The sequence below is a fragment of the Typopeltis vanoorti genome, chromosome 23, assembly GCF_054136105.1.
Source record: "Typopeltis vanoorti isolate ZY-2024b chromosome 23, IOZ_Tvanoo_1.0, whole genome shotgun sequence".
NCBI lineage: Eukaryota > Metazoa > Arthropoda > Arachnida > Uropygi > Thelyphonidae > Typopeltis > Typopeltis vanoorti.
Window position 1 is genome coordinate 57,048,364 of NC_143571.1, and position 19,753 is coordinate 57,068,116.

General features: G+C 34.2%; 1 protein-coding gene across 6 annotated transcripts in view; it reads right to left on the reverse strand.

Annotated features, from left to right (window-relative positions):
• The window catches only part of LOC150093872 (intersectin-1-like), a 510,882-nt gene that overhangs the window by 105,735 nt on the left and 385,394 nt on the right, over nt 1-19,753 (reverse strand). For all 6 annotated transcript variants that reach the window (XM_090413144.1, XM_090413145.1, XM_090413148.1 and 3 more), the window contains one exon: nt 5,315-5,376. In XM_090413144.1, the coding sequence (XP_090269270.1) occupies nt 5,315-5,376 (62 nt within the window). The remainder of the gene's footprint in view (nt 1-5,314; nt 5,377-19,753) is intronic.

Here is a 19,753-nt window from a genome sequence, read left to right on the forward strand (position 1 = left end):
TGCTCAAAGCTTCGGGCATGATGAAACAAGCCCAAAGTCATTGCATGAAGAACCTTCATCTGGTCTCTTTTGACTAATAGCTGGTCTCATACAGAGGTAGAAGGTTTTTTCACCTGGAAACTCTGGTTTTTCTCCTCTCAGAATAGGCAAACAGGCCCCGTTAACGAACGAACACACACACATACACACATTTACAGTCATAATATATATATACATACATACATACTTAATCTCTCATTAGGAGGGCTCAACCAGCTCCCCCCAAAAAAGGAACAGGAGTTGAACAAGAGTTTTTTTTTTTTTTTTTTCTTTTTTGAATGTCCCAATGTCAGGAATTAATGAATAACATGTATGTATCAAGTTTTTGCATTAAACTTGAAGAAAAAACATTCATCAAATGCTTAAAAATGCCTTTGGGGATAATGCCTTACAACACACTAAGACATTTAAGTTGTTCAAAAGGTTTAAAGATGGTCAAACTTTAACTGAAGGTAACCCTCACTCTGGATGGATGCAGGTTAAAATAACTCATCCAGCCTTTTCAACTCGTGAGTTACTAATTCAAAAGAACACAACGATCATATCCCACGCCATTTGCTAGATTTGGCCCCTTGTGACTTTTATTTCCTCAGTTAAAATTTACACTTAAAAGAAGAAGGTTTCAAGACATAAATGAAATCAAACAGAATGCAACAAGCAACTCAAAGCCATTTCTTCAGAACAGTTCCAGAGATGCTTCCAAAAGTGTGCTAAATGCTGGAACACTATATCGAGGCAAGAAGAGAAGATTTCAAAGGGGATAGGTTCCTATGGTTCATAAACTTTTGTATATATTTTAAATAAATTATGTCCTGGAACTTTCTGAATATACCTTGTACAATGAACAAGATTTTTACAAGTTTAACTGAAGAGTGTAAAACAGAGCACAGCAATCAAATTTCTACCAGATGAAAATGCGAGTGCTATTAAAACTCAATGCTGATTACAAGGAGGTTTTAAAATGAAGCAGCTGCAGATGTAAGTAGTGTATGTCTTAGAGCATGAAGAACAAGTAGCATTGGCACTGATCAAAAAGTAAATGGCTTAAAAACTGCAACTAATAATTTCTATAGGCAGAAAAATGAGCTGTTAATTAGGAAAAAAAACTGTCAAATAACCATATCATCAGTACTAAAGCTGAACATTGAATTACCAAAAGAATTGTTATCTAGAATGGGCTACTGCAATAAAGTGTGTGCACACTGGGTGTCAAATCAATTGACTAGCAAATACAGATACGATACAACTGGAAGTGTATCACTGATTACTTCAAACTTAGCAAAGGGAGAATGATAAATGCACGTAAACACAAGAAAGATATTTAATTAACCAAATATTTCGGTCTGGAAATAGCAGACCATTTTCAGTGGCATTACAAGAACAGTTTTAAAAAATACAAGCTAGAACACTAACAATAGATCGTTAAAAATAGCCAAACCGAAATATTTGGTTAATTAAATATCTTTCTTGTGTTTACGTGCATTTATCATTCAGTCTTATGTCACAAGTATCCTTAAACCAGCAAATTCTTAGCAAAGGGAAGGCAATATTTTTCTTACAAAGTCATGACTAAAAAAAGTGATAACAACTGGAAGTGCATTACTGATTACTTCAAACTTAGCAAAGGGAAGGCAATATTTTTTTTACAAAGTCATGACTAAAAATGAAAGTTGGGTTCATCATTATGACTTCAAAATGAAAATTAAGTGTCTATGGAATATCACAACACTACTCTGAGGACCAAAAAAGTTCAAAACTCAACCTTTGAAAGTGTCTATTTGCAAAGCTATGTAAAGATCTTGAGAGAGTAGGAACAATGAATGAACTACAAGATTAGTCATTGCTGTTTTTGCAACATAACAATGTGAGGCCATTTCAATGGCCACATTGAAGTGAATGGGAGATTGGACAATCTCTTCAAATCAGCGAGAGAGAGAGATTGGACATGAAGTTGTGGACATTCTGGACTCAGCTCCATTGGACTTCTAGAGAGCATATGAAAATAAAGTAAAGGACTTCAGACTATCTCTTCCTCTTTTCATGGAACGTCTTTTGAGTGGGAAGCTATCATGCTGGAGCATTCCTACCAACTCACTACTCACAATTAATCTGAGGCTGATAATTTTCAATCTGTTTAAATTAAAGGGGATCTATTGCAAATACCAGTGGAATGTTCAACTGCTCACCAGAAATATTAGCTTATATTTCCATAAGCTAATATACTGATTAGTATGTAGTTCCATTTCACATCTTATAAATTTTGTGTTCTGAATGCTTTTCATCAATATACAAAACAAATTAAGAAACAAATCAAATCAAGATTTCCATCCATTTGTTTTAAAATAAAAATGTGTATATTGTTGAAAAGTATTCAGAACAAGAGGACTTTGCCTAGATACTTCATCTGATAACCATATTTTTATCAATGTGCTGAGATATTCTCATCAGTATAATCACCAATTGTTTTTTTTTAAACCTGTTTCATTACTAGTCAGAAGATCATTGTAATGCTCTGAAATGATTTACTCAATGCCAAAGAAAGCTTTATCATTAGTTTTTATTTGCATAGCGCTCTTTTTGTCATATCAGCCTTCTAATCTTTTAAAAAAATGTATTGCGGTGATTTAATGCAAGTGTGGGTTATTTCTTCATTTTCTGGACTTTTTTCTTTACCTTTTTTCTTTTTCTTTTAAATAAATTTCTATGCTAAAACCAGCAAACTTTCAGACAAGATACCATTATCATGTCAATTTATATAACGTGCATAATTTTGAGCATACACTATCACAGCAAAGAAGACAGAATACAATGGGAAGTATCGCATTTCAGTTATTATCATAGTTTCATGAACTCACTTGCGCTGGTTCCAACTCTATGGTTTGTTTTCCTCAGTAACCAAGAAGAAATGCAGAATACTCACAGTAGCTCTAAGAAACATATGATATGTATCCTTAGGATACATATGTTAAGGCTTAAATGCTGGTTGAAACTCGTGCTGGAAGTTTAATGGAATGAAACAGCCCTGGGAAAGGATTAAGAATAATATTTAATGCTTCCAATATTTTGTCTCAGGTGGGAGATATTGTCAGGGGGTAACAAAATGAGATACACACAAAGGCAGCACAAAACTAAGTGAAACATGTGGACAAAAGACTTCTAAACTAGGTGGGGGTGCCCTCCATGGACACTTGTCATTGGTCTAGGATAGTGGTTCTTAACCGGTGAAACACTTGTGTTCTGTGAACTGGTTACAAGTGTTCCGCCGGTGAAAGATGTAACATGACACAGTTCTGCGTGTAATTGGCTAATCTGAATAAAAATGTCAAGGGAATTATTTTCGTTATAACAGAACAATCAACAATATTGGAAGAAAAGATTTCAAGTTACTTTCCTTCCTTAAATATACACAGTTATGACTGGATATGAAATCCACTTGGCACAGTTAATACATCAAGTTGTGAATTTTCGTTACAAGAAGAACTATTAGTTACCTTGTCAATGAATCGTACTCTAAAAATGAAATTCTCTGAAATAACTCTTGAGGAATTTTAGATTTTTGTGTCCAAGCCGAATACCCAGCTCTCTCTACAAGGGCACTGAAAATTTTGTTTGCAGTTTTCAACATCATATTTGTGTGAGCACAGTTTCTCAATATTAACCCATATAAAAACTAAAAAAGCGTGAAGGACTTAAACTATAGACAAACAGATGAGGGTAGCTATATCATATATTAGACTTATATCAGATATAGGTCTGATATCACATATTTTAAACACATATACGACATCTTGAAAAAATTATACTGACAACTCTATTTTCCTAGGAAAAATAGAGGCGACTATGTAGTACAGCAGAGTATGAAGACAATGCATAGTGCTAATCGGACGTTGTTAAGAATTTCTACCTTCCACAGATGCGCTTCTTTATCATCAGCATGTAATTTTTTCTCCTGGAAACTCGTTTTTTTTTGTCCTGTAAACTCAAGAAAATTAACCCTAGGACCCACGAGATAGTGACACTTGTTCAACTCTCTTCACTGGATGCCATGAATAATTAGTGACAGTCTTAGGCCAGCTACCTCTCAGTGGCACCCAGTGGAGATTGAACTCCCCTCAGTTACCAAAAATTAGACAGGGCTAAATGGCCTTGCCGACTCCCTATAGGGAAATAAAAGGCATATATATAAAATGCATATATATTATGCATAACTATATTACTATAATATTTATTTTGGAAAATGTGTACAACCTTAAATATTAATTGAAGTTCATTGCTGGTGCATAAACAGTTGTTTGTTAATGATGCCTCCATTTCCTCAAAATTACTGAGCAAATAGGTTCAACATCATAAACTTATCCATCTTTGTCAAAAGTTTGTAATTTTTGACAAGGATGTTGGATTTTTATTACACAAAAACAAGAGTGGAAGAAGTTGAAAGTTTTTTTCACTTGGTTATGCTATAAATTAAAGATGCCAAGAAATTATATTCTTGGTTTAATCTTTTAATCATGAATATAATTAAAGTATTTATACTATAAATACTTTAATTTATAGTATAATCAAGTGGGAAAAAAAAAACTTTCAACATCTATCTGTAATCCAGAGTATTTTAGTAATAAGGTGTGACACCTTTGACAACTTGTATATGGAAATATGACTTCTACATTACTTCAACCTTGGGATTACTGCTGGGTCTGGCTCCCACTGATGAGACCTCCATAAATGTTGAAACTGGTCTGGGTAGTGGCCCTTCCCATAATGCATAGCATTATACATGTCCGTAAGGATATGTGTTGCATTATGGGACACTAAGGCAACTGATTTGAAGTCATTACCCTTTATATACAAGTAGCCCAGTCGTGAAGTGACTTCACATGCAAACTTTGTTTGCTTACACTTGGTTAAAGGATTAAACCAAGAATATAATTTCTTGGCATCTTTAAGAGTGGAAGAAGAGATAAATGCTCAGGAGTCAAAGATTCATTATGGTAGTATTTGTGTATGTATATAGAATAGTTAAAATTGCACAAAATGTAGTATATTTAAAAGCATTTAGTCTAAACAGATTCTAAATATCATTAAAATCTCTCCAGAAAGAGCTGTGCTGGATCTAATGTATACAGATGTAATTTTAGATTTCAAAAGGCATTACCTATTCCCAACTCAATCCAACAAATTGGAACAGAAAAATATATAACTGTTAATTAGTTTTTTTTAAAACTAAATAATATTGAAAGATTAATGCATAAATTTGCTAAAAAAACACAGAACTTACCCTTCATTATCATTAAATGACAAAGATATCAATTTAACATATGATTTAGGAAACCAGCCAAGCTGCAAAGGAGTAATTATAATGATAAAGCATATCAGAGATAAGATGCATATTTCAAAACATATAAATGAAAAAGTCATTTTAAGTATTAATAATTGTATTTATCATAAAGACAGTTATTCTTGATGAGAAAATATATAATCTCCCATAATTTCCTGTAGTGTAAGTAAATAAAAGTTTGCATGCAAACTAACTTCACAAGTTACTCTATATATTCTATAATGAAAAACACTTCCTAGGAAGTTCTCATAGTTTTATGTTAAGTAATCTAACAATCCAAATCTTCAGAGGCCTAGCTTTCCATAAATGAGGCCTCAATAACAATGAAAATTAAATTTTCAAAGTGACTTTTTGAACTGAACTGCAGTAGCAATACCAAGTTTGAATTACACAAGGAATGATGTATACAGGAATTGGATAATGCTTGTCCCAAAAAGCAAGTGCTAAATGCAAAAGTAGATGTGTTATTAATGGAATCCTTTTAAAGAGATTAATATATATATATAATGTTGCTGTTTGGGATGATTGAAGGAAAGAACAAAAAAGGAAGACCAAACAGAGAATGTTGAGATGACATTGTCAAATGGTGTGGAAACTCTATACACAAACTGAGTCATCTTGCACAAAATAGAATGCAAGGAAGAATCATATCAAGATGGCATCAGACACCTATGGGCATTGAACCCATGGTTGTTGTTGATGATGATATATAATATGCTCACCCATACTTAATAATTCATACAATCAAGAGATAGATGAATTCCATACCTACTGTGAGATGACTACTACTTATTGGATGCTTGAAAAAAACTTTTATGTTTGGTCTCTAGAGAAAAGTTTCTAGATTACCTAACTCTTAGCATACCAATTGTAATGTATGACAGATTTACAACCTTTCTCTCATTTGTGGAATATAAAAAAAAAAAAAAAAAAAAAAAAAAAAATTCCACATAACTCCCCACATGTCTGACACACTTAAATTACCATTCCGATTCAGATTAGGATTAAGTAAGACCTCAGAACTCTCATTAAATATGCTAGTTTCAACCTACACAGGAGCTATCCAGATTTGATGTTTGAGCAACAGTCCTCTTCTCTACTGAATGGTTAGTCCAGCCAAAATAAGGAAGACTGCATTTGCATAGTACTTGATACACGTTCAAATAAAAGATTTGATTTCGGTTCTGTGGAAGACAAAAAAAAGTTGATAGTTTGCTGGTCAAGCTATCCAACTATTTATAGTACCCTGGTCAAACTTAATGGTAACACTGAAGTGTTACCATTAAGTTTAACCCAGGGTACTATAAATTTTATGTGGCAATCTGTGGAATAACTTTTTTTTTTTTTTGTTACAGGTATATATCCATGATGTCCAACATAACTGAAAATGTAACTCATGCTGCATGCTTGAACAAACAAACAAAACATAAAATAAAATAAAATGGATCTCATCATCATCATCAAATTCCTGCCATATACCCTCAAGGGGGTGTACAGGATATGATAGTACTACATGAAAAATTTACATCATTACTAACTTCCTATCTACAATTTTCCTCCAAATCAGTCTGTTATTTGTCAATACTCCAACATTATCAGATCTTATATTTCTATCGTCTAAGACACTTTGTACCGTATCAATCCACCTATATCTTGGTCTTCCTCTGGGTCATTTTCCTGCCAGCCTGGCAGAGAACACTTGTTTTGCTAATCTTTCCTCGCCCATTCTGTTTAAGTGACCATACCACCTGAGATTAGCTCTGCTAACGCGTTCCTGGATGCTGGCAATGTCAAGTTCTTTCCTAATATCCTCGTTTTTAATATGATATTGCCATTGATGGCATCTGTTCACGCCTCTAATCTTTCTCAGGACTCTCTCATATCTGCAGTCGCTAGTCTTTAGTCAAGTGTTTTACTTCTGACCCAGCTCTCAGATCCATAAGTTAAAACTGGTGTGAACACCGTCTTGTATACAGTTAATTTAGTGTTCCAACTAATTTCTCTCTTATTCCATACAAATTTATTCAGTTGACTTCCTACCATACCAGCTTTATTGATTCTGTTGTCTATTTCCATATTTGATTTACCATCTTCACTAAAAATCTAAAAATCGTGCCTAAGTAGCTGAAATGTTTTACTTGTTCTATAGATTCTCCATTCACCATGCAGTTGATATTTTCAATGCTTCTGCCTATTTTCATTGTCTTTGTCTTGTTATTGCTGACCTTCATACCATATCTATTACAACAGTTATTCAATTTAGTCAGGGAATCTTGCAGACTTGTAGCGAATTTTAGAAGTATAACATTGTCCGCATAAAGCAAAGAGCTGACATTAACATTTCCAATTTTGATATCATGTTTAATACCACTTTCCTTCATAATGTGATCCATATAGATAATGAATAATAGAGGGGATAATGTACATCCTTGTCTCACACCAGATTTAACATTAAACCATCATCCTGTACTTCAATTCTAACTGCTGACTTACAACTCAAATAAACACTAAGTATTGATTGATATAATGCCCATTGACACCATTAACTGTAGTGTATTGAATAGCTTCTCTCTAGGCACCTTGTCATATGGCTTTTCCAGATCGACAAAACTTAAATACAGATCTTTGTTATATTCCCATGATTTCTCAACTATTTGTCGTAAAGTGAAGATCTGATCCTGACAGCCTCTATTTGACCTGAATCCAGCTTGTTCTTCCACAATTTTTCTCAACCATTTCTCAAGTATACATGCATAAATCTTACCAGGAACACTCAGTAGGGAAATACCTCTGTAATTCTCACATTCAGTTTTATTTCCCTTTTTATATATGGGTACTATGAGAGCTCTACTCCAATCATCGAGAATTTGTCCCGCTGTCCAGGCCTTCTGAACTATGCAGTGCAGCCAGTGTAAGACTTTTATACCACCATACTTCAGCATTTCTGATACCTTTCCACATTTCAAGCTTTTGATGGCTTTTTCTACTTCAAGTATGGATGTGTATTCCTGACTGTATGTCTGTTGAGTGTTTCATTTAGCAATTTTTCAAAGTAATTACTTTGTTCTGGAATCTATTTGGAAACCTTGAAGTTTCCATGTTTTATTTTAGAAAATCGGTAATGGATGAGATTGTCTAGTTTTGATGGATAGCTAATGAGATGTGACTTCATTTCTTCAATAATATCAGTACCAGCTTTTACACTGAAGAATGATTTGGTCTGCCCCTAATCTGTTGCTAGTATTGATCCCAAATATGTTCTATGGGATTCAGATCAGAGTCTTGAGAAGGTTAGTCCACCTCTGAAACCTCATTATCTCAAAACCATTTAGCACCATCCCTTCTTATAGCAGATGTCTTATTGTTAATAACAGCAATCTCATCTCCTTTTTACTGTCACAATGTTAGGAGTACAAAGTTGTCAACATTATGTCAAGATTGTCCACAACATCAGTTTAGCACAACATCCAATAAGCCACCCCACTGCCATAAAAAGCAGCTCCAGCCTATATTATTATGCTGCATACTTTAACTTCTGAGTGAGAATAATGCATTTTGGTGAATGGTGTTTTTGTGGCATTTTCTATATCCTCACATGATCATCTTATTGCTTCACTGTTTAGTATGACTTCTTATTTAGACTAGGCCAAAAAACCAACCAGCATTACAAGAAACTTTTTCAAGCCACTTTAGGTCTCCAATAAGTGGGGCAGTGGTATCATCTAAAGACAGTTCATGATCTCTAGATGAAGATTTTCTGATATGGACTGTAAACTTCCCTACCTGCCTTAATATGTTTTATACATTCACCACCAAAATATGGATGTGAAGCATATGGCAGAGCAGAAGAATCACAAATTATCTTCATTACAAAATGAGATAATTCTTCATACTCAGGAGAACAGAACTAGATTCAACTTGAGTTCATAGCTGCATCTAAGAGCTAGTACTACTGAAAGCAAGAAAAGGGTGGCTCTAAATACAATTAGAGATATCAGATAGTCTAATTGTATTCAATACAGTTCATATTTCTAGTTCTTTAATTGTACATTTATAACTGTTAATGTAATTATATCCAAGAGAAGCATACTGTACTATGTTTATTTTATTTTTAAGCTTTGTAAAAAAAAAAAAAAAAAAGGGGGGGGGAGCACTTAAGAGTGCAGAGAAATGATAGAGGCTTCTGACCTAAATGCAGTATGCCCAGTTTATAGGTTATATACCTGAATACTGAACAGAGGATAAACTGACGATTTGGAAATTAGCCAACCAAATGGTTTTCTGTATTGTAAAAAGGCTACAGCATGATGAAATTTCATGCTGGCTGAGGATTCCTAGTTAAATAAGACCCCCCCCCCCCCAACACACACTCTTTTTGTCAGAGAACCAGGGTAACAGAACTGAATATATTCATCATGAACATAAAAACTTGGTGCAAAGTCAGCTCTGCTACCTCCCTGTAGCAGAGCTGACTGCTACCAGGCAGAACTCCAGGTGGTGGATAGGAGAAAGGTCACCAGATAAGGAGGCTAGCTGCAAATATCCAATAAGCAGCCCTGGACCAACAGCGACAGTATTAACAGGGGGTGGTGAGTTAGTGGGTGACAATGCTAACTTGACAAAATATCACAAAACTCAATGACGATACTGTGACAAGGCTAGAGTAAGCCACCCAAAGCTTACAGCCACAAACAGTATCTGCACTGCAGAGGAGTGGCTAAAAATGGCATATGTACCTCATAAAGGCTAAAAAACCTTCCACAATGACCACACACACCAAAAAGACCATTGCTGGCTCAGACATCACCCGGATTAACAAGGCTCTCACTTGTTTAGGCAGAGGGTCACAAGTGAAAAATTGGCTAGTCTCCAAAAACATCAGAAAACAGAAAAGAACAGAGACATGTACATATGCACATACAACATAAGAACAATGAGAGAAGAAGCAAACCTTCTAGAGTCGGAAAAAGAAATAAAGGAAATTAAATGGGACATCATTGGACTCAATGAAGTAAGAAGGAAGGAGGAAAACATGCACATAAGAAAACAATGGACATATGCTCTATACCAAGGTTTCCCAAACTTTTTTTTTCCGTGGCCTGGTTATTTTAATACTTCATCTTCATGACCCACTAAAATTTTTATGGCAAATAGGTAAAATAAAACAGATTTGAATGTTCATATAGTTTTCATTTATTATTATTATTATAATAAAGAAGCATTTACTCTTACACAAATATAAAGAAATTAAACTAAAGCCAAGTAATTTATTAATGAGAAGTGTGATGCTGTTGTTTGTTAACCAGAAACTTCAGGTTTGGAGGCAAGGTACACGTAATCAGTAAATACAAAAAAAATACGCTCTCTCTCGATGCTTAACGCAGTGGGCGAGTAAAACAAATTCCAGACTGCCAAACGATTCGGCTGGTGGCACGGTTGCAGACACGCAGCCGCACCATTAGTTGAGCTACTTTACTGCGAACAAAGAGACTGTGAAATGGCGACCGGATGTGGACGGAGTGCGTTTTTCATCTCTATTAATTATATTATTTATTCATTAGTCCCAACTAAATGCTATTTACTTGTATTTTAGAGTTTCGTGAAAAAAAGAAAACCCCAAAACAAAACACCTAGGTTTTCGAGAGTTTTTTTAGGCGACCTGGCATTTAGCTTTCATGACCTGGTGCCAGTCGTGATCCACCATTTGGGAAATGCCGCTCTATACCTATGGAAACACAGAAAACAATAGAAATGGAGTTGGCTTTCTAATACAGAAACAAAGAATACACCAGATAATAAGTATACAAGGAATATCAGACAAAATGGTCCAACTGATTCTGAAAATAAACTCAGGATATAAAATTAAAATAATTCAAATATATTCACCAACTAAAAGCCATCAAGACAATGAAATAAAAGAATTTTTATATAAAATTGGAAGACCCCATAAACAAAGAAAAAATTTGTTATACCTTAATCATAGGTGACAAACTCAAAAATAGGAATAAAATCAAATGCACAAGAACTTCCAACAGGAAAATTTGGACTAGGAGACAGGAATGAATGTGGAGAAAGATTATCGAATTTGCAATCAAAAATCAGCTAAAAATAGCCAGCACCTTCTTTAAGAAAATATCACAACAAAAATGGACATGGAAAGGACCAAATGATATAACAAAAAATGAAATAGATTACATCTAAACAACAGAATGAATATAATCAAAAATGTAGGTATCTTAAATAAATTCAACACAGGAAGCGACCATAGAATGCTAAGAGGAAGAATATGTATAAATACAATATTAGAAAGAAGAAAACTTATATAAAAGAAAATGGATGAGTCCACAACAAATGAAATGCTTAAACAAAATAGAAAAATATACCAAATGGATATAAATAAAAGAATATTGGAAGCAAAAGAAGAAAAAGATTTAAATATTCTAAACCAAGATATTATAGATATAATTATAAACACCTTAAATAAGATAAAAATAACTAAAGAAAAACAGCAGAAACTAACAAAAGAAACTCTAAATTTAATGAAAAAAAAAACAGAAACAGGAAGCAAAGCTTAAATCAAATAGGAAAGGTGGAACTAAACAAAACCATCAAAAAGATAAGAAAAGAAAGAAGAGAATATAACACAAAGAAACTATTGAAAAAAAGTAGAAGCATCAAAACTACTCTGAAAATATTACATGAAGGAAAAGCACAAATAATCAATATTAAAGACAAGAACAGTAAATTGATCCAGAAAAGACAAAAAATAATAGAAAGAATCAAAGAATTCTATAGTAATTTATATAGTTCTAAACATCCCAATCGGGATATTGAAATCCACTACGATGTGGAAGTACCATCAATATTGATTGAAGAAATAGAAAAAGCCTTAAAAGAAATGCCAAATAATAAAAGCCTGGGACCAGATAAAATTACAGCAGATATGATAAGACAAGAAATGAGTGATCACTATGGGCGAGTTTAATTATGGTAATACACACTGGAATCAAGAGAAAATTAATTTCTGGAGTTTTTGAAAGCCAATTTACCTTAGGCAGTATGTAATGGAGGGTACACGAGGATCAAGAGTATTGGATTTGATCATCTCATCAGATGATGTTATTATATTTATAATAATGGGGTATTAAATCTTCCACCAGTTCATGATAGTGACTATGAGGTAATCACTTGCTGGGTGACCAGTCATTCGAGGACATCTGTTAGAAACGGATATACATGGAATTATAATGAGATATATTATTTATAATAAGAATAATAATCACCATGAGGTGATCACTTGCAGAGTGACCAGTCATTCGAGGACATCTGTTAGAAAGGAATATATGTGGAATTATAAGGTTAGTAATTTTGAAAAGCTCAGGAAGCAGCTCTTGCAGTGATAAATTGGAAAGAGGAACTAGATGGAAAGGATATTGATGTTGCTTGGATCCTACTCAAGAACTATTTGGTGGAGACAATATCAGAATGTATTCCAAAGGTTAAGAGGGTAAATAGAGCACGTGTGAAATGGATAAATCCAGAAGTAAGGTATGCAATCTGGAAAGAAGCACAAGATGAGTTATAACAACCAGTTACATGAGAAGTGCAAAGAGCAGGCAAGGAAAGTGACTTGCTTAATAAGGGTAGCAAAAGTGCAGATGATGCAAAGTTGGGGGAGAGCTATCAGGAGTAGAGCAGATGTTGTGGCTTTGCAAGAGGACTTGAATACATTGGCTGAATGGGTAATAATGAGTGGAAATGTCAATTCAATGTACACAACATTTGGAATGTTGTGTATGAAGACAGATTGACAAAATGCAATTTGCAGAAATTGGTGAATAAGGAGGAGAGGAGATATGATCGAGACATATAAGCTGTTAAGAGGTTATTACCAGGTTAATGATTATCTAAAAAGAATAGATAAATTAAAAAACATAGATATCAGGAAAAAAAAAAAACAGGGTTAAAAGACATCATTAAAGAAATTAAAAAAAAAAAAAAAAAAAAAAATGGAGCAAAAGAGCAAGGAGTGATGAGACCAAGCTCTCATCACTCCTCGTCTTAATATCTCCCATAAAGCAAAGAACATCTCCTTGCAGATATGTATAATGCTATGCATTAAGGGAAGGGCCACTAACCCAGACGAAAAACAGGGAGACAATCACTGGTTAAAAATTTGTACAGAATGGCAAGTACGAGAAGGTTCAAGATCTGGCAGACCATCAACAAGGTGGAGATGAACTACATCATTCAATTGGAAACAACATATCCCCTAAAATTTAGGGGATATGTTGCTAAAATTGTGAGGACAGCACAGTGGATAATGAGAATGATGCAGAGGGCACTGACTCGTAGAATTTAAGATGTTATGGCTTTGATCAGGCCACATATGGATTATTGTGCACAGATTTGGTCAACTGGTTTTCAAAAAGATGAAGATGTATTGGAAAAGATTCAGAAATGATTGACTAAGGTGGTTTCTGGTCTGGAATGTTATGTATGAAGACAGATTGACAAAATGCAATTTGCAGAAATTGGTGAATAAGGAGGAGAGGGAATATGATTGAGACATATAAGTTGTTAAGAGGTTATTACCAGGTTAATGTCAGGGAGGTTTTACATAGAATGGGTGAAGATAGGAAGAGAAGAATTCATTGCCTGAAGAATGCATTGCCCGAGAGTGTGGTGAGTGCAGAGATGGTGAACATATTTAAGGTGTATTATGATAAACTGTATGTGTAACAGGAGATCTCCTGCAATGAGTCTTTGATTACATGGAGGTTTTTTATAATAATAATAATTACTAAAAAATGTTCAAATGCTTTTTAATAAATGCTTGATAGAATCTAAAATCTCAGATGACTGCAACAAAGCACAAACAGCCTTAATATACAAAAGGAAATCATACAGATCGAAAAAATTTATAGACCAATCAGCCTGCTTTCACATATGTATAAATTATTCACCAAAGTACTAGCCAATAGGATGAAAAATAAACTAGAGTTCTCACAAACAAAAGACCAAGGAGGATTCAGAAGTGGATATTCAACTAATGATCACCTCCAAACTATTAACCAGATAATAGAAAAAACAAATGAATACAATATACTACTTTGTATTCATTTGTTTTTTCTATTATCTGGTTAATAGTTTGGAGGTGATCATTAGTTGAATATCCACTTCTGAATCCTGCTTGGTCTTTTGTTGTGAGAAAGAACAGCAATAATGCAGGTACTAAATAACCAAGGTATTGAAAAACCATACATACAATGAATACAACATATATACCAGAATGCAACAAATAATATACAATTAAATAATGTAAAAGCAAAAATTAAAATAGACAAAGGAATAAGACAAGGAGATACAATGTCACCAATAATATTCAATCCCTGTCTACAAGAAATTTAAAAAATCTAAATGGGGGGGGGGGTGAGGTATCAGAATAAATGGTCATTAGTTAAGAAATCTAAGATTTGCAGATGACATTGTACTATTTTCTAAAATTATTCTTGTTGAGAGGCTTATACGCTGGTTAAACATGATAACTAATATTTAAGGAATTGACAGCGTATACTAGAAATATAGATTAAATAAACTTTAATATATACTTTCCGATATTTCGGCGAACGTCACGTTGCCATCTTCTTGGGGACTTACTACAAAGACACGTGCACACAAGTACTAATAACAGCAAATGAGACTGAAGCTAGGAAGCTAGCGTTTTCCTAAAGTCCTGATGGTGCCCCCTGGCGGGCTATATTGGTAGTTCTTGGCCTTTGGGCTGAAGTTCTTCTGATAAAAGTTTCCCAAATTTGGGGCAGTCTCATGCATCCAAATTTGTTGAGGTTTGGCATGTTCCTAAGGGCCGAGGCTGATTCCATGAATAGTCTTTCATAAGTCTATAAGTCCCCAAGAAGATGGCAACGTGACGTTCGCCGAAATATCGGAAAGTATATATTAAAGTTTATTTAATCTATATTTCTAGTATACGCTGTCAATTCCTTAAATATTAGTTATCATATTTTCTAAAATGCCTGAAGAGATAAAAGAAATGATTAAAGAATTAAATACAGAAAGCAACAAATCTAGTCTCAATATAAACATTGATATAGCTAAAATAATGTACAACAAAAATATAAACTACAATCAAAAGAAATAAATAAATGACAGAGAAATAGCAAATGTAACTAAATTCAAATAATTGACATAGACAGAAATTGGGAACATGAAATAAAACAAAGAATAAACCAAGGATGGAAACAATTCTCAAAAATACAATAAAATTTTAGAGAAAGCATCCCTGTATGTCTAAAAAGAAAAGCATACGAACAATGCATCATACCAGTTACTATGACATATGGAGCAGAAACTTGGAACATCATAAGAAGACTGGAAAATATATTAGGAGCTGCACAGAGAATTATGGAAAGATTAATTAGACATAAAAAGAATAGATAAATTAAAAAAAAAACAGATATCAAGAGAAAAAAAAACAGGGTTAAAAGACATCATTAAAGAAATTTAAAAAAAAATGGAGCAAAAGAGCAAGGAATGATGAGACCAAGCTCTCATCACTCTTCGTCTTAATATCTCCCATAAAGCAAAGAACGTCTCCTTGCGGATATGTATAATGCTATGCATTAAGGGAAGGGCCACTAACCCAGAAAGGCTTTGTACAGAAAGGCAAGTATGAGAAGGTTCAAGATATGGCAGACCATCATCAAGGTGGAGATGAATTACATCATTTGATTGGAAACAACTGGAGCTTCTGGGCAGAGACAGAGAAATGTGGAAAAATATGGAGAAGATCAATGTCCAGCAGTGCACAGATAAGGAATGATTATGATGAACTTAAGAAATATCAAATGAAAAGAAGAACTAGAAGTACCATTTGAACCTAAGTTCTGTTACTAATGCAAAGAAGACAAACAGATTAGATTTTGTTAAATAATAAATATAAGATGTTATATTAGGGCAATATTGATCAGAAAAATGAAGGAGCAGCTATAGCATTCAACACTAAACACAAACTTCTTGATTGCAAGACAAATTCAAGTAGAGTGACAAATGCACATTACAAAATTTGGAACTGGACAATGAAACTTATTTGTGTCTACACTTCCGAAAAAAAGATTCTACATGGAAAAAAATGGAGGAATTTTAGAGAAGGCAGCTGATTTAAAAAAAAAAAAAAAAAAAAAAAGCTAGCTTGGAGAATAGGGCAAAGCTAATAATAATGGTAATTACCTGTTAGATATCTGTTCAGGACATGGAATAATTCCAGCATAAAAAGGTGCACAAATTCACAAGAGAAAGCATAAGAAATAAGAACAGTCTTACTATGTTATTGGGGATTAGTGCATCTTCATGCTGGTTCAGGATACAAGATCATCAGAATATTTGAAATGGGAAACAATTTGTGGGTGTGTTGTACTCACAAAAAGGTTGTAAACCTGTAGTTCATAAAAAAAATGAAAAGCTGGTCCTTTCTAGTCACACCAAGTGAGGCAATGGTCTTGCAATCAAATTAACAAAAGCATAAAACTTGGAGTATATAATAGTGTTTAAACCAATTTTAACTTATTGATCTATGAGTTGAGTTAGAAATAAAGCAGTTGATTAAAAACTAGAGACAGCAGATATCAGAGTGTTGGAAGTTTTTTCCCACTTGGTTAGACTATAATAAATTTAGTTTAGTCCTTTATCTAAGTGTAAGCAAACAAAGTTTGCGCCTGAAGTATCTTCAGGACTGAGGCAACTCGTGGCAAAGGTGGACCAAGCTCTCATCACTCCTTGTCTTAGTATCTCCCATAATGCAAAGGTCCACACGGTTAGCCTAGTGGCTTTGCGCTTTGCAACCATATGCCTGGGGAAGGAGTGTCCTAGGTTCGATGTGAGGAGCTTAAGGATCTTCCTCAGCCATAACCAAGTTAGCCGGTCTTGGGCGTGGACAGCAGGGTTTTTTTCTGCCAGTTCATCTGGCGTTTTTCATCCTGCAAGCAGGCAAACCGGTCTGAGGACACACGAATTACAGTCAGGAATACTGACCCAGCCATAGGTCTGATTCATCAGCCTGTGCTGGTTCCAGAGCCCGGATAAAATTTGGGGGGGGACTAGATGGTACTGTGAACTCCCGTAAAAAGGGGGAACGCAGTATCATCACATGAAATAAAAAAAAAATAATGCAAAGCACATCTCCTTGTGGACATGTATAATGCTATGCATGAGGTCTCGTCAGTGGGAACCAGACCCAGAGGTGGTGATACTAAGGCAGAAGTAATGGAGAAGTCATGGAGCTTGGTCCACCTTTATCACGAGTTGCCTCAGTCCTGAAGATACTTCAGGCACAAACTTTGTTTGCTTACACTTGGATAAAGGATTAAACTAAATTTATTACAGATATCAGAGTGTTGAAACAAATTATTGGGTGAAACAGCATTAATGGCATAATCATATTAAAAATGAAGACATTAGGAAAGAACTTGACATTGGAGCATTCAAGAATGTGTGAGCAGATATAATCTGATGTGGTATGCTAACTTAAACAGAAAGGTTAGCAAAACAGATATTTGATAACAGGATAGTAGGAAAAGACCCACAGGAAAATGAATACCTAGATATACTTGGATGCAGTTAAAGACCAAAATACAGTTACACCCCGAATTACGTAAGTAATGCGCTCCATAAACCTTTACGGAACTTGAATTTTACGTAAGTCAAATTTGTAAATTACATACATACAATAAAATGTTCAATGGCTACTCAATACCGTTCAATACTACTGTCTTACATTAATTTTTTTTGCCATTAATTAGATATTTTCCATTTTTGGGGTGATTAAAAAAAAAATTTATCAACTACATTTGAATAATATACATACTGTAAATATGAAAGTATGAAAAATACATAATATAAAATAATATAAAAACAAACTGAAATATTCACTTTTCAAATAAAATTCATACATTTTTCCTCTTTTGCAATAAATGTCCATGCTGGCATCTTCTTCCAAAACAGGGCAGTTTCATCGACATTAAATATTTGCTTAGGCAAATATCCCCCACCCTCAATTATTTCTGCCAGAAGTTTGGGAAATCGACTTGCTGCGTGTGTATCTGCACTTGCTGCCTCACCCGTGATTTTGATACTGTGCAGATTTCTACGTTTCTTGAATCATTCGAACCATCCAGCACTAGCTTTAAATGTACTCTCTGCATCTGTGATGCCAGCCTGCTCTTTTAAATCCTTATATAAGGACATAGCCTTCTCCTGGATAATCAGTAAACTTAATGGCATCCACTTCTGTGTCAGATCATTGATCTAGTGAGACAACAATTTCTCCACCTCTGATATCAGGCCCAGCCTCTTCTTGGTAATAATTGTGCCCTTCAACACTACCACACCTTTAATGCTTTCAACAATGTGAACTTTATCATTCGCTATTGTATTCACTGTCAAAATAGGTTGATTTATTTCCCGAGCTATTGTTGATAGAATTTTCCCGCATTCATACATAGGAATTATTTTCAACTTTTCTTCTAAAGCAATTGCAGACCTTTGCTTTTTAGATTTATTACCAGCGCATTCGGTTTTGCATTTGCATTCATTTTAAGGGTAAAAAAATAACGAAACTAGCAGTGATAACAAGTGATTGAGCTAACTGCGTGAGACATCTACTACTGTACTGCCATAAGGCTGTAAAAGACACACCTGCTGAAAGCCACAAACGTGTTCATATGTGCTAGTAGATTTATTACGTAACTGCGAATTTACGTAAGTCGCATGTTACATAACTCAGGGTGCAACTGTATAAGAATAAGATTTGACAATATTGGAGTTCTGATAAAAAAAAAAAAAAGTGGTGTGTGTGTGTGGGGGGGGGAAGGCACACTGATGGGACGAGGAAAATTTAATGCTTATATTGTATCAGCACGGAAAAGCAACATCGATCATTTTTTTTTTTTGTTCTTGAAGAATTGTATTGAAGATCATAAAGCATTCGTACAACAATTGTATATAATTTAATCATATATGTCCAGAATTTAAATAAGTTTGTTCTATTTAAATTTTATTTGCTTATTCATAAGCACTGTTATGAATCGCTTCACAGAATGTTTGCAATTATATACATGTGGGTTTTCTTTATTTATTTCATTATTTAACAATTTATAATGTTATCTCTTCTCGTTTTCTAGAATTAGTTATTGCACGCTGAAATAAACAGTTATGAAATAAATTGGTACATATCAGCTAAACCACATGTTAATATGCAACTAAAAAACATTGAGAGCAAAATTTAGTTCTGAAAAGACCACATTCCATGAAGAAATATGTATATTTGCAAAGAACTACATTTAATGCTAGTTTTGATATTAT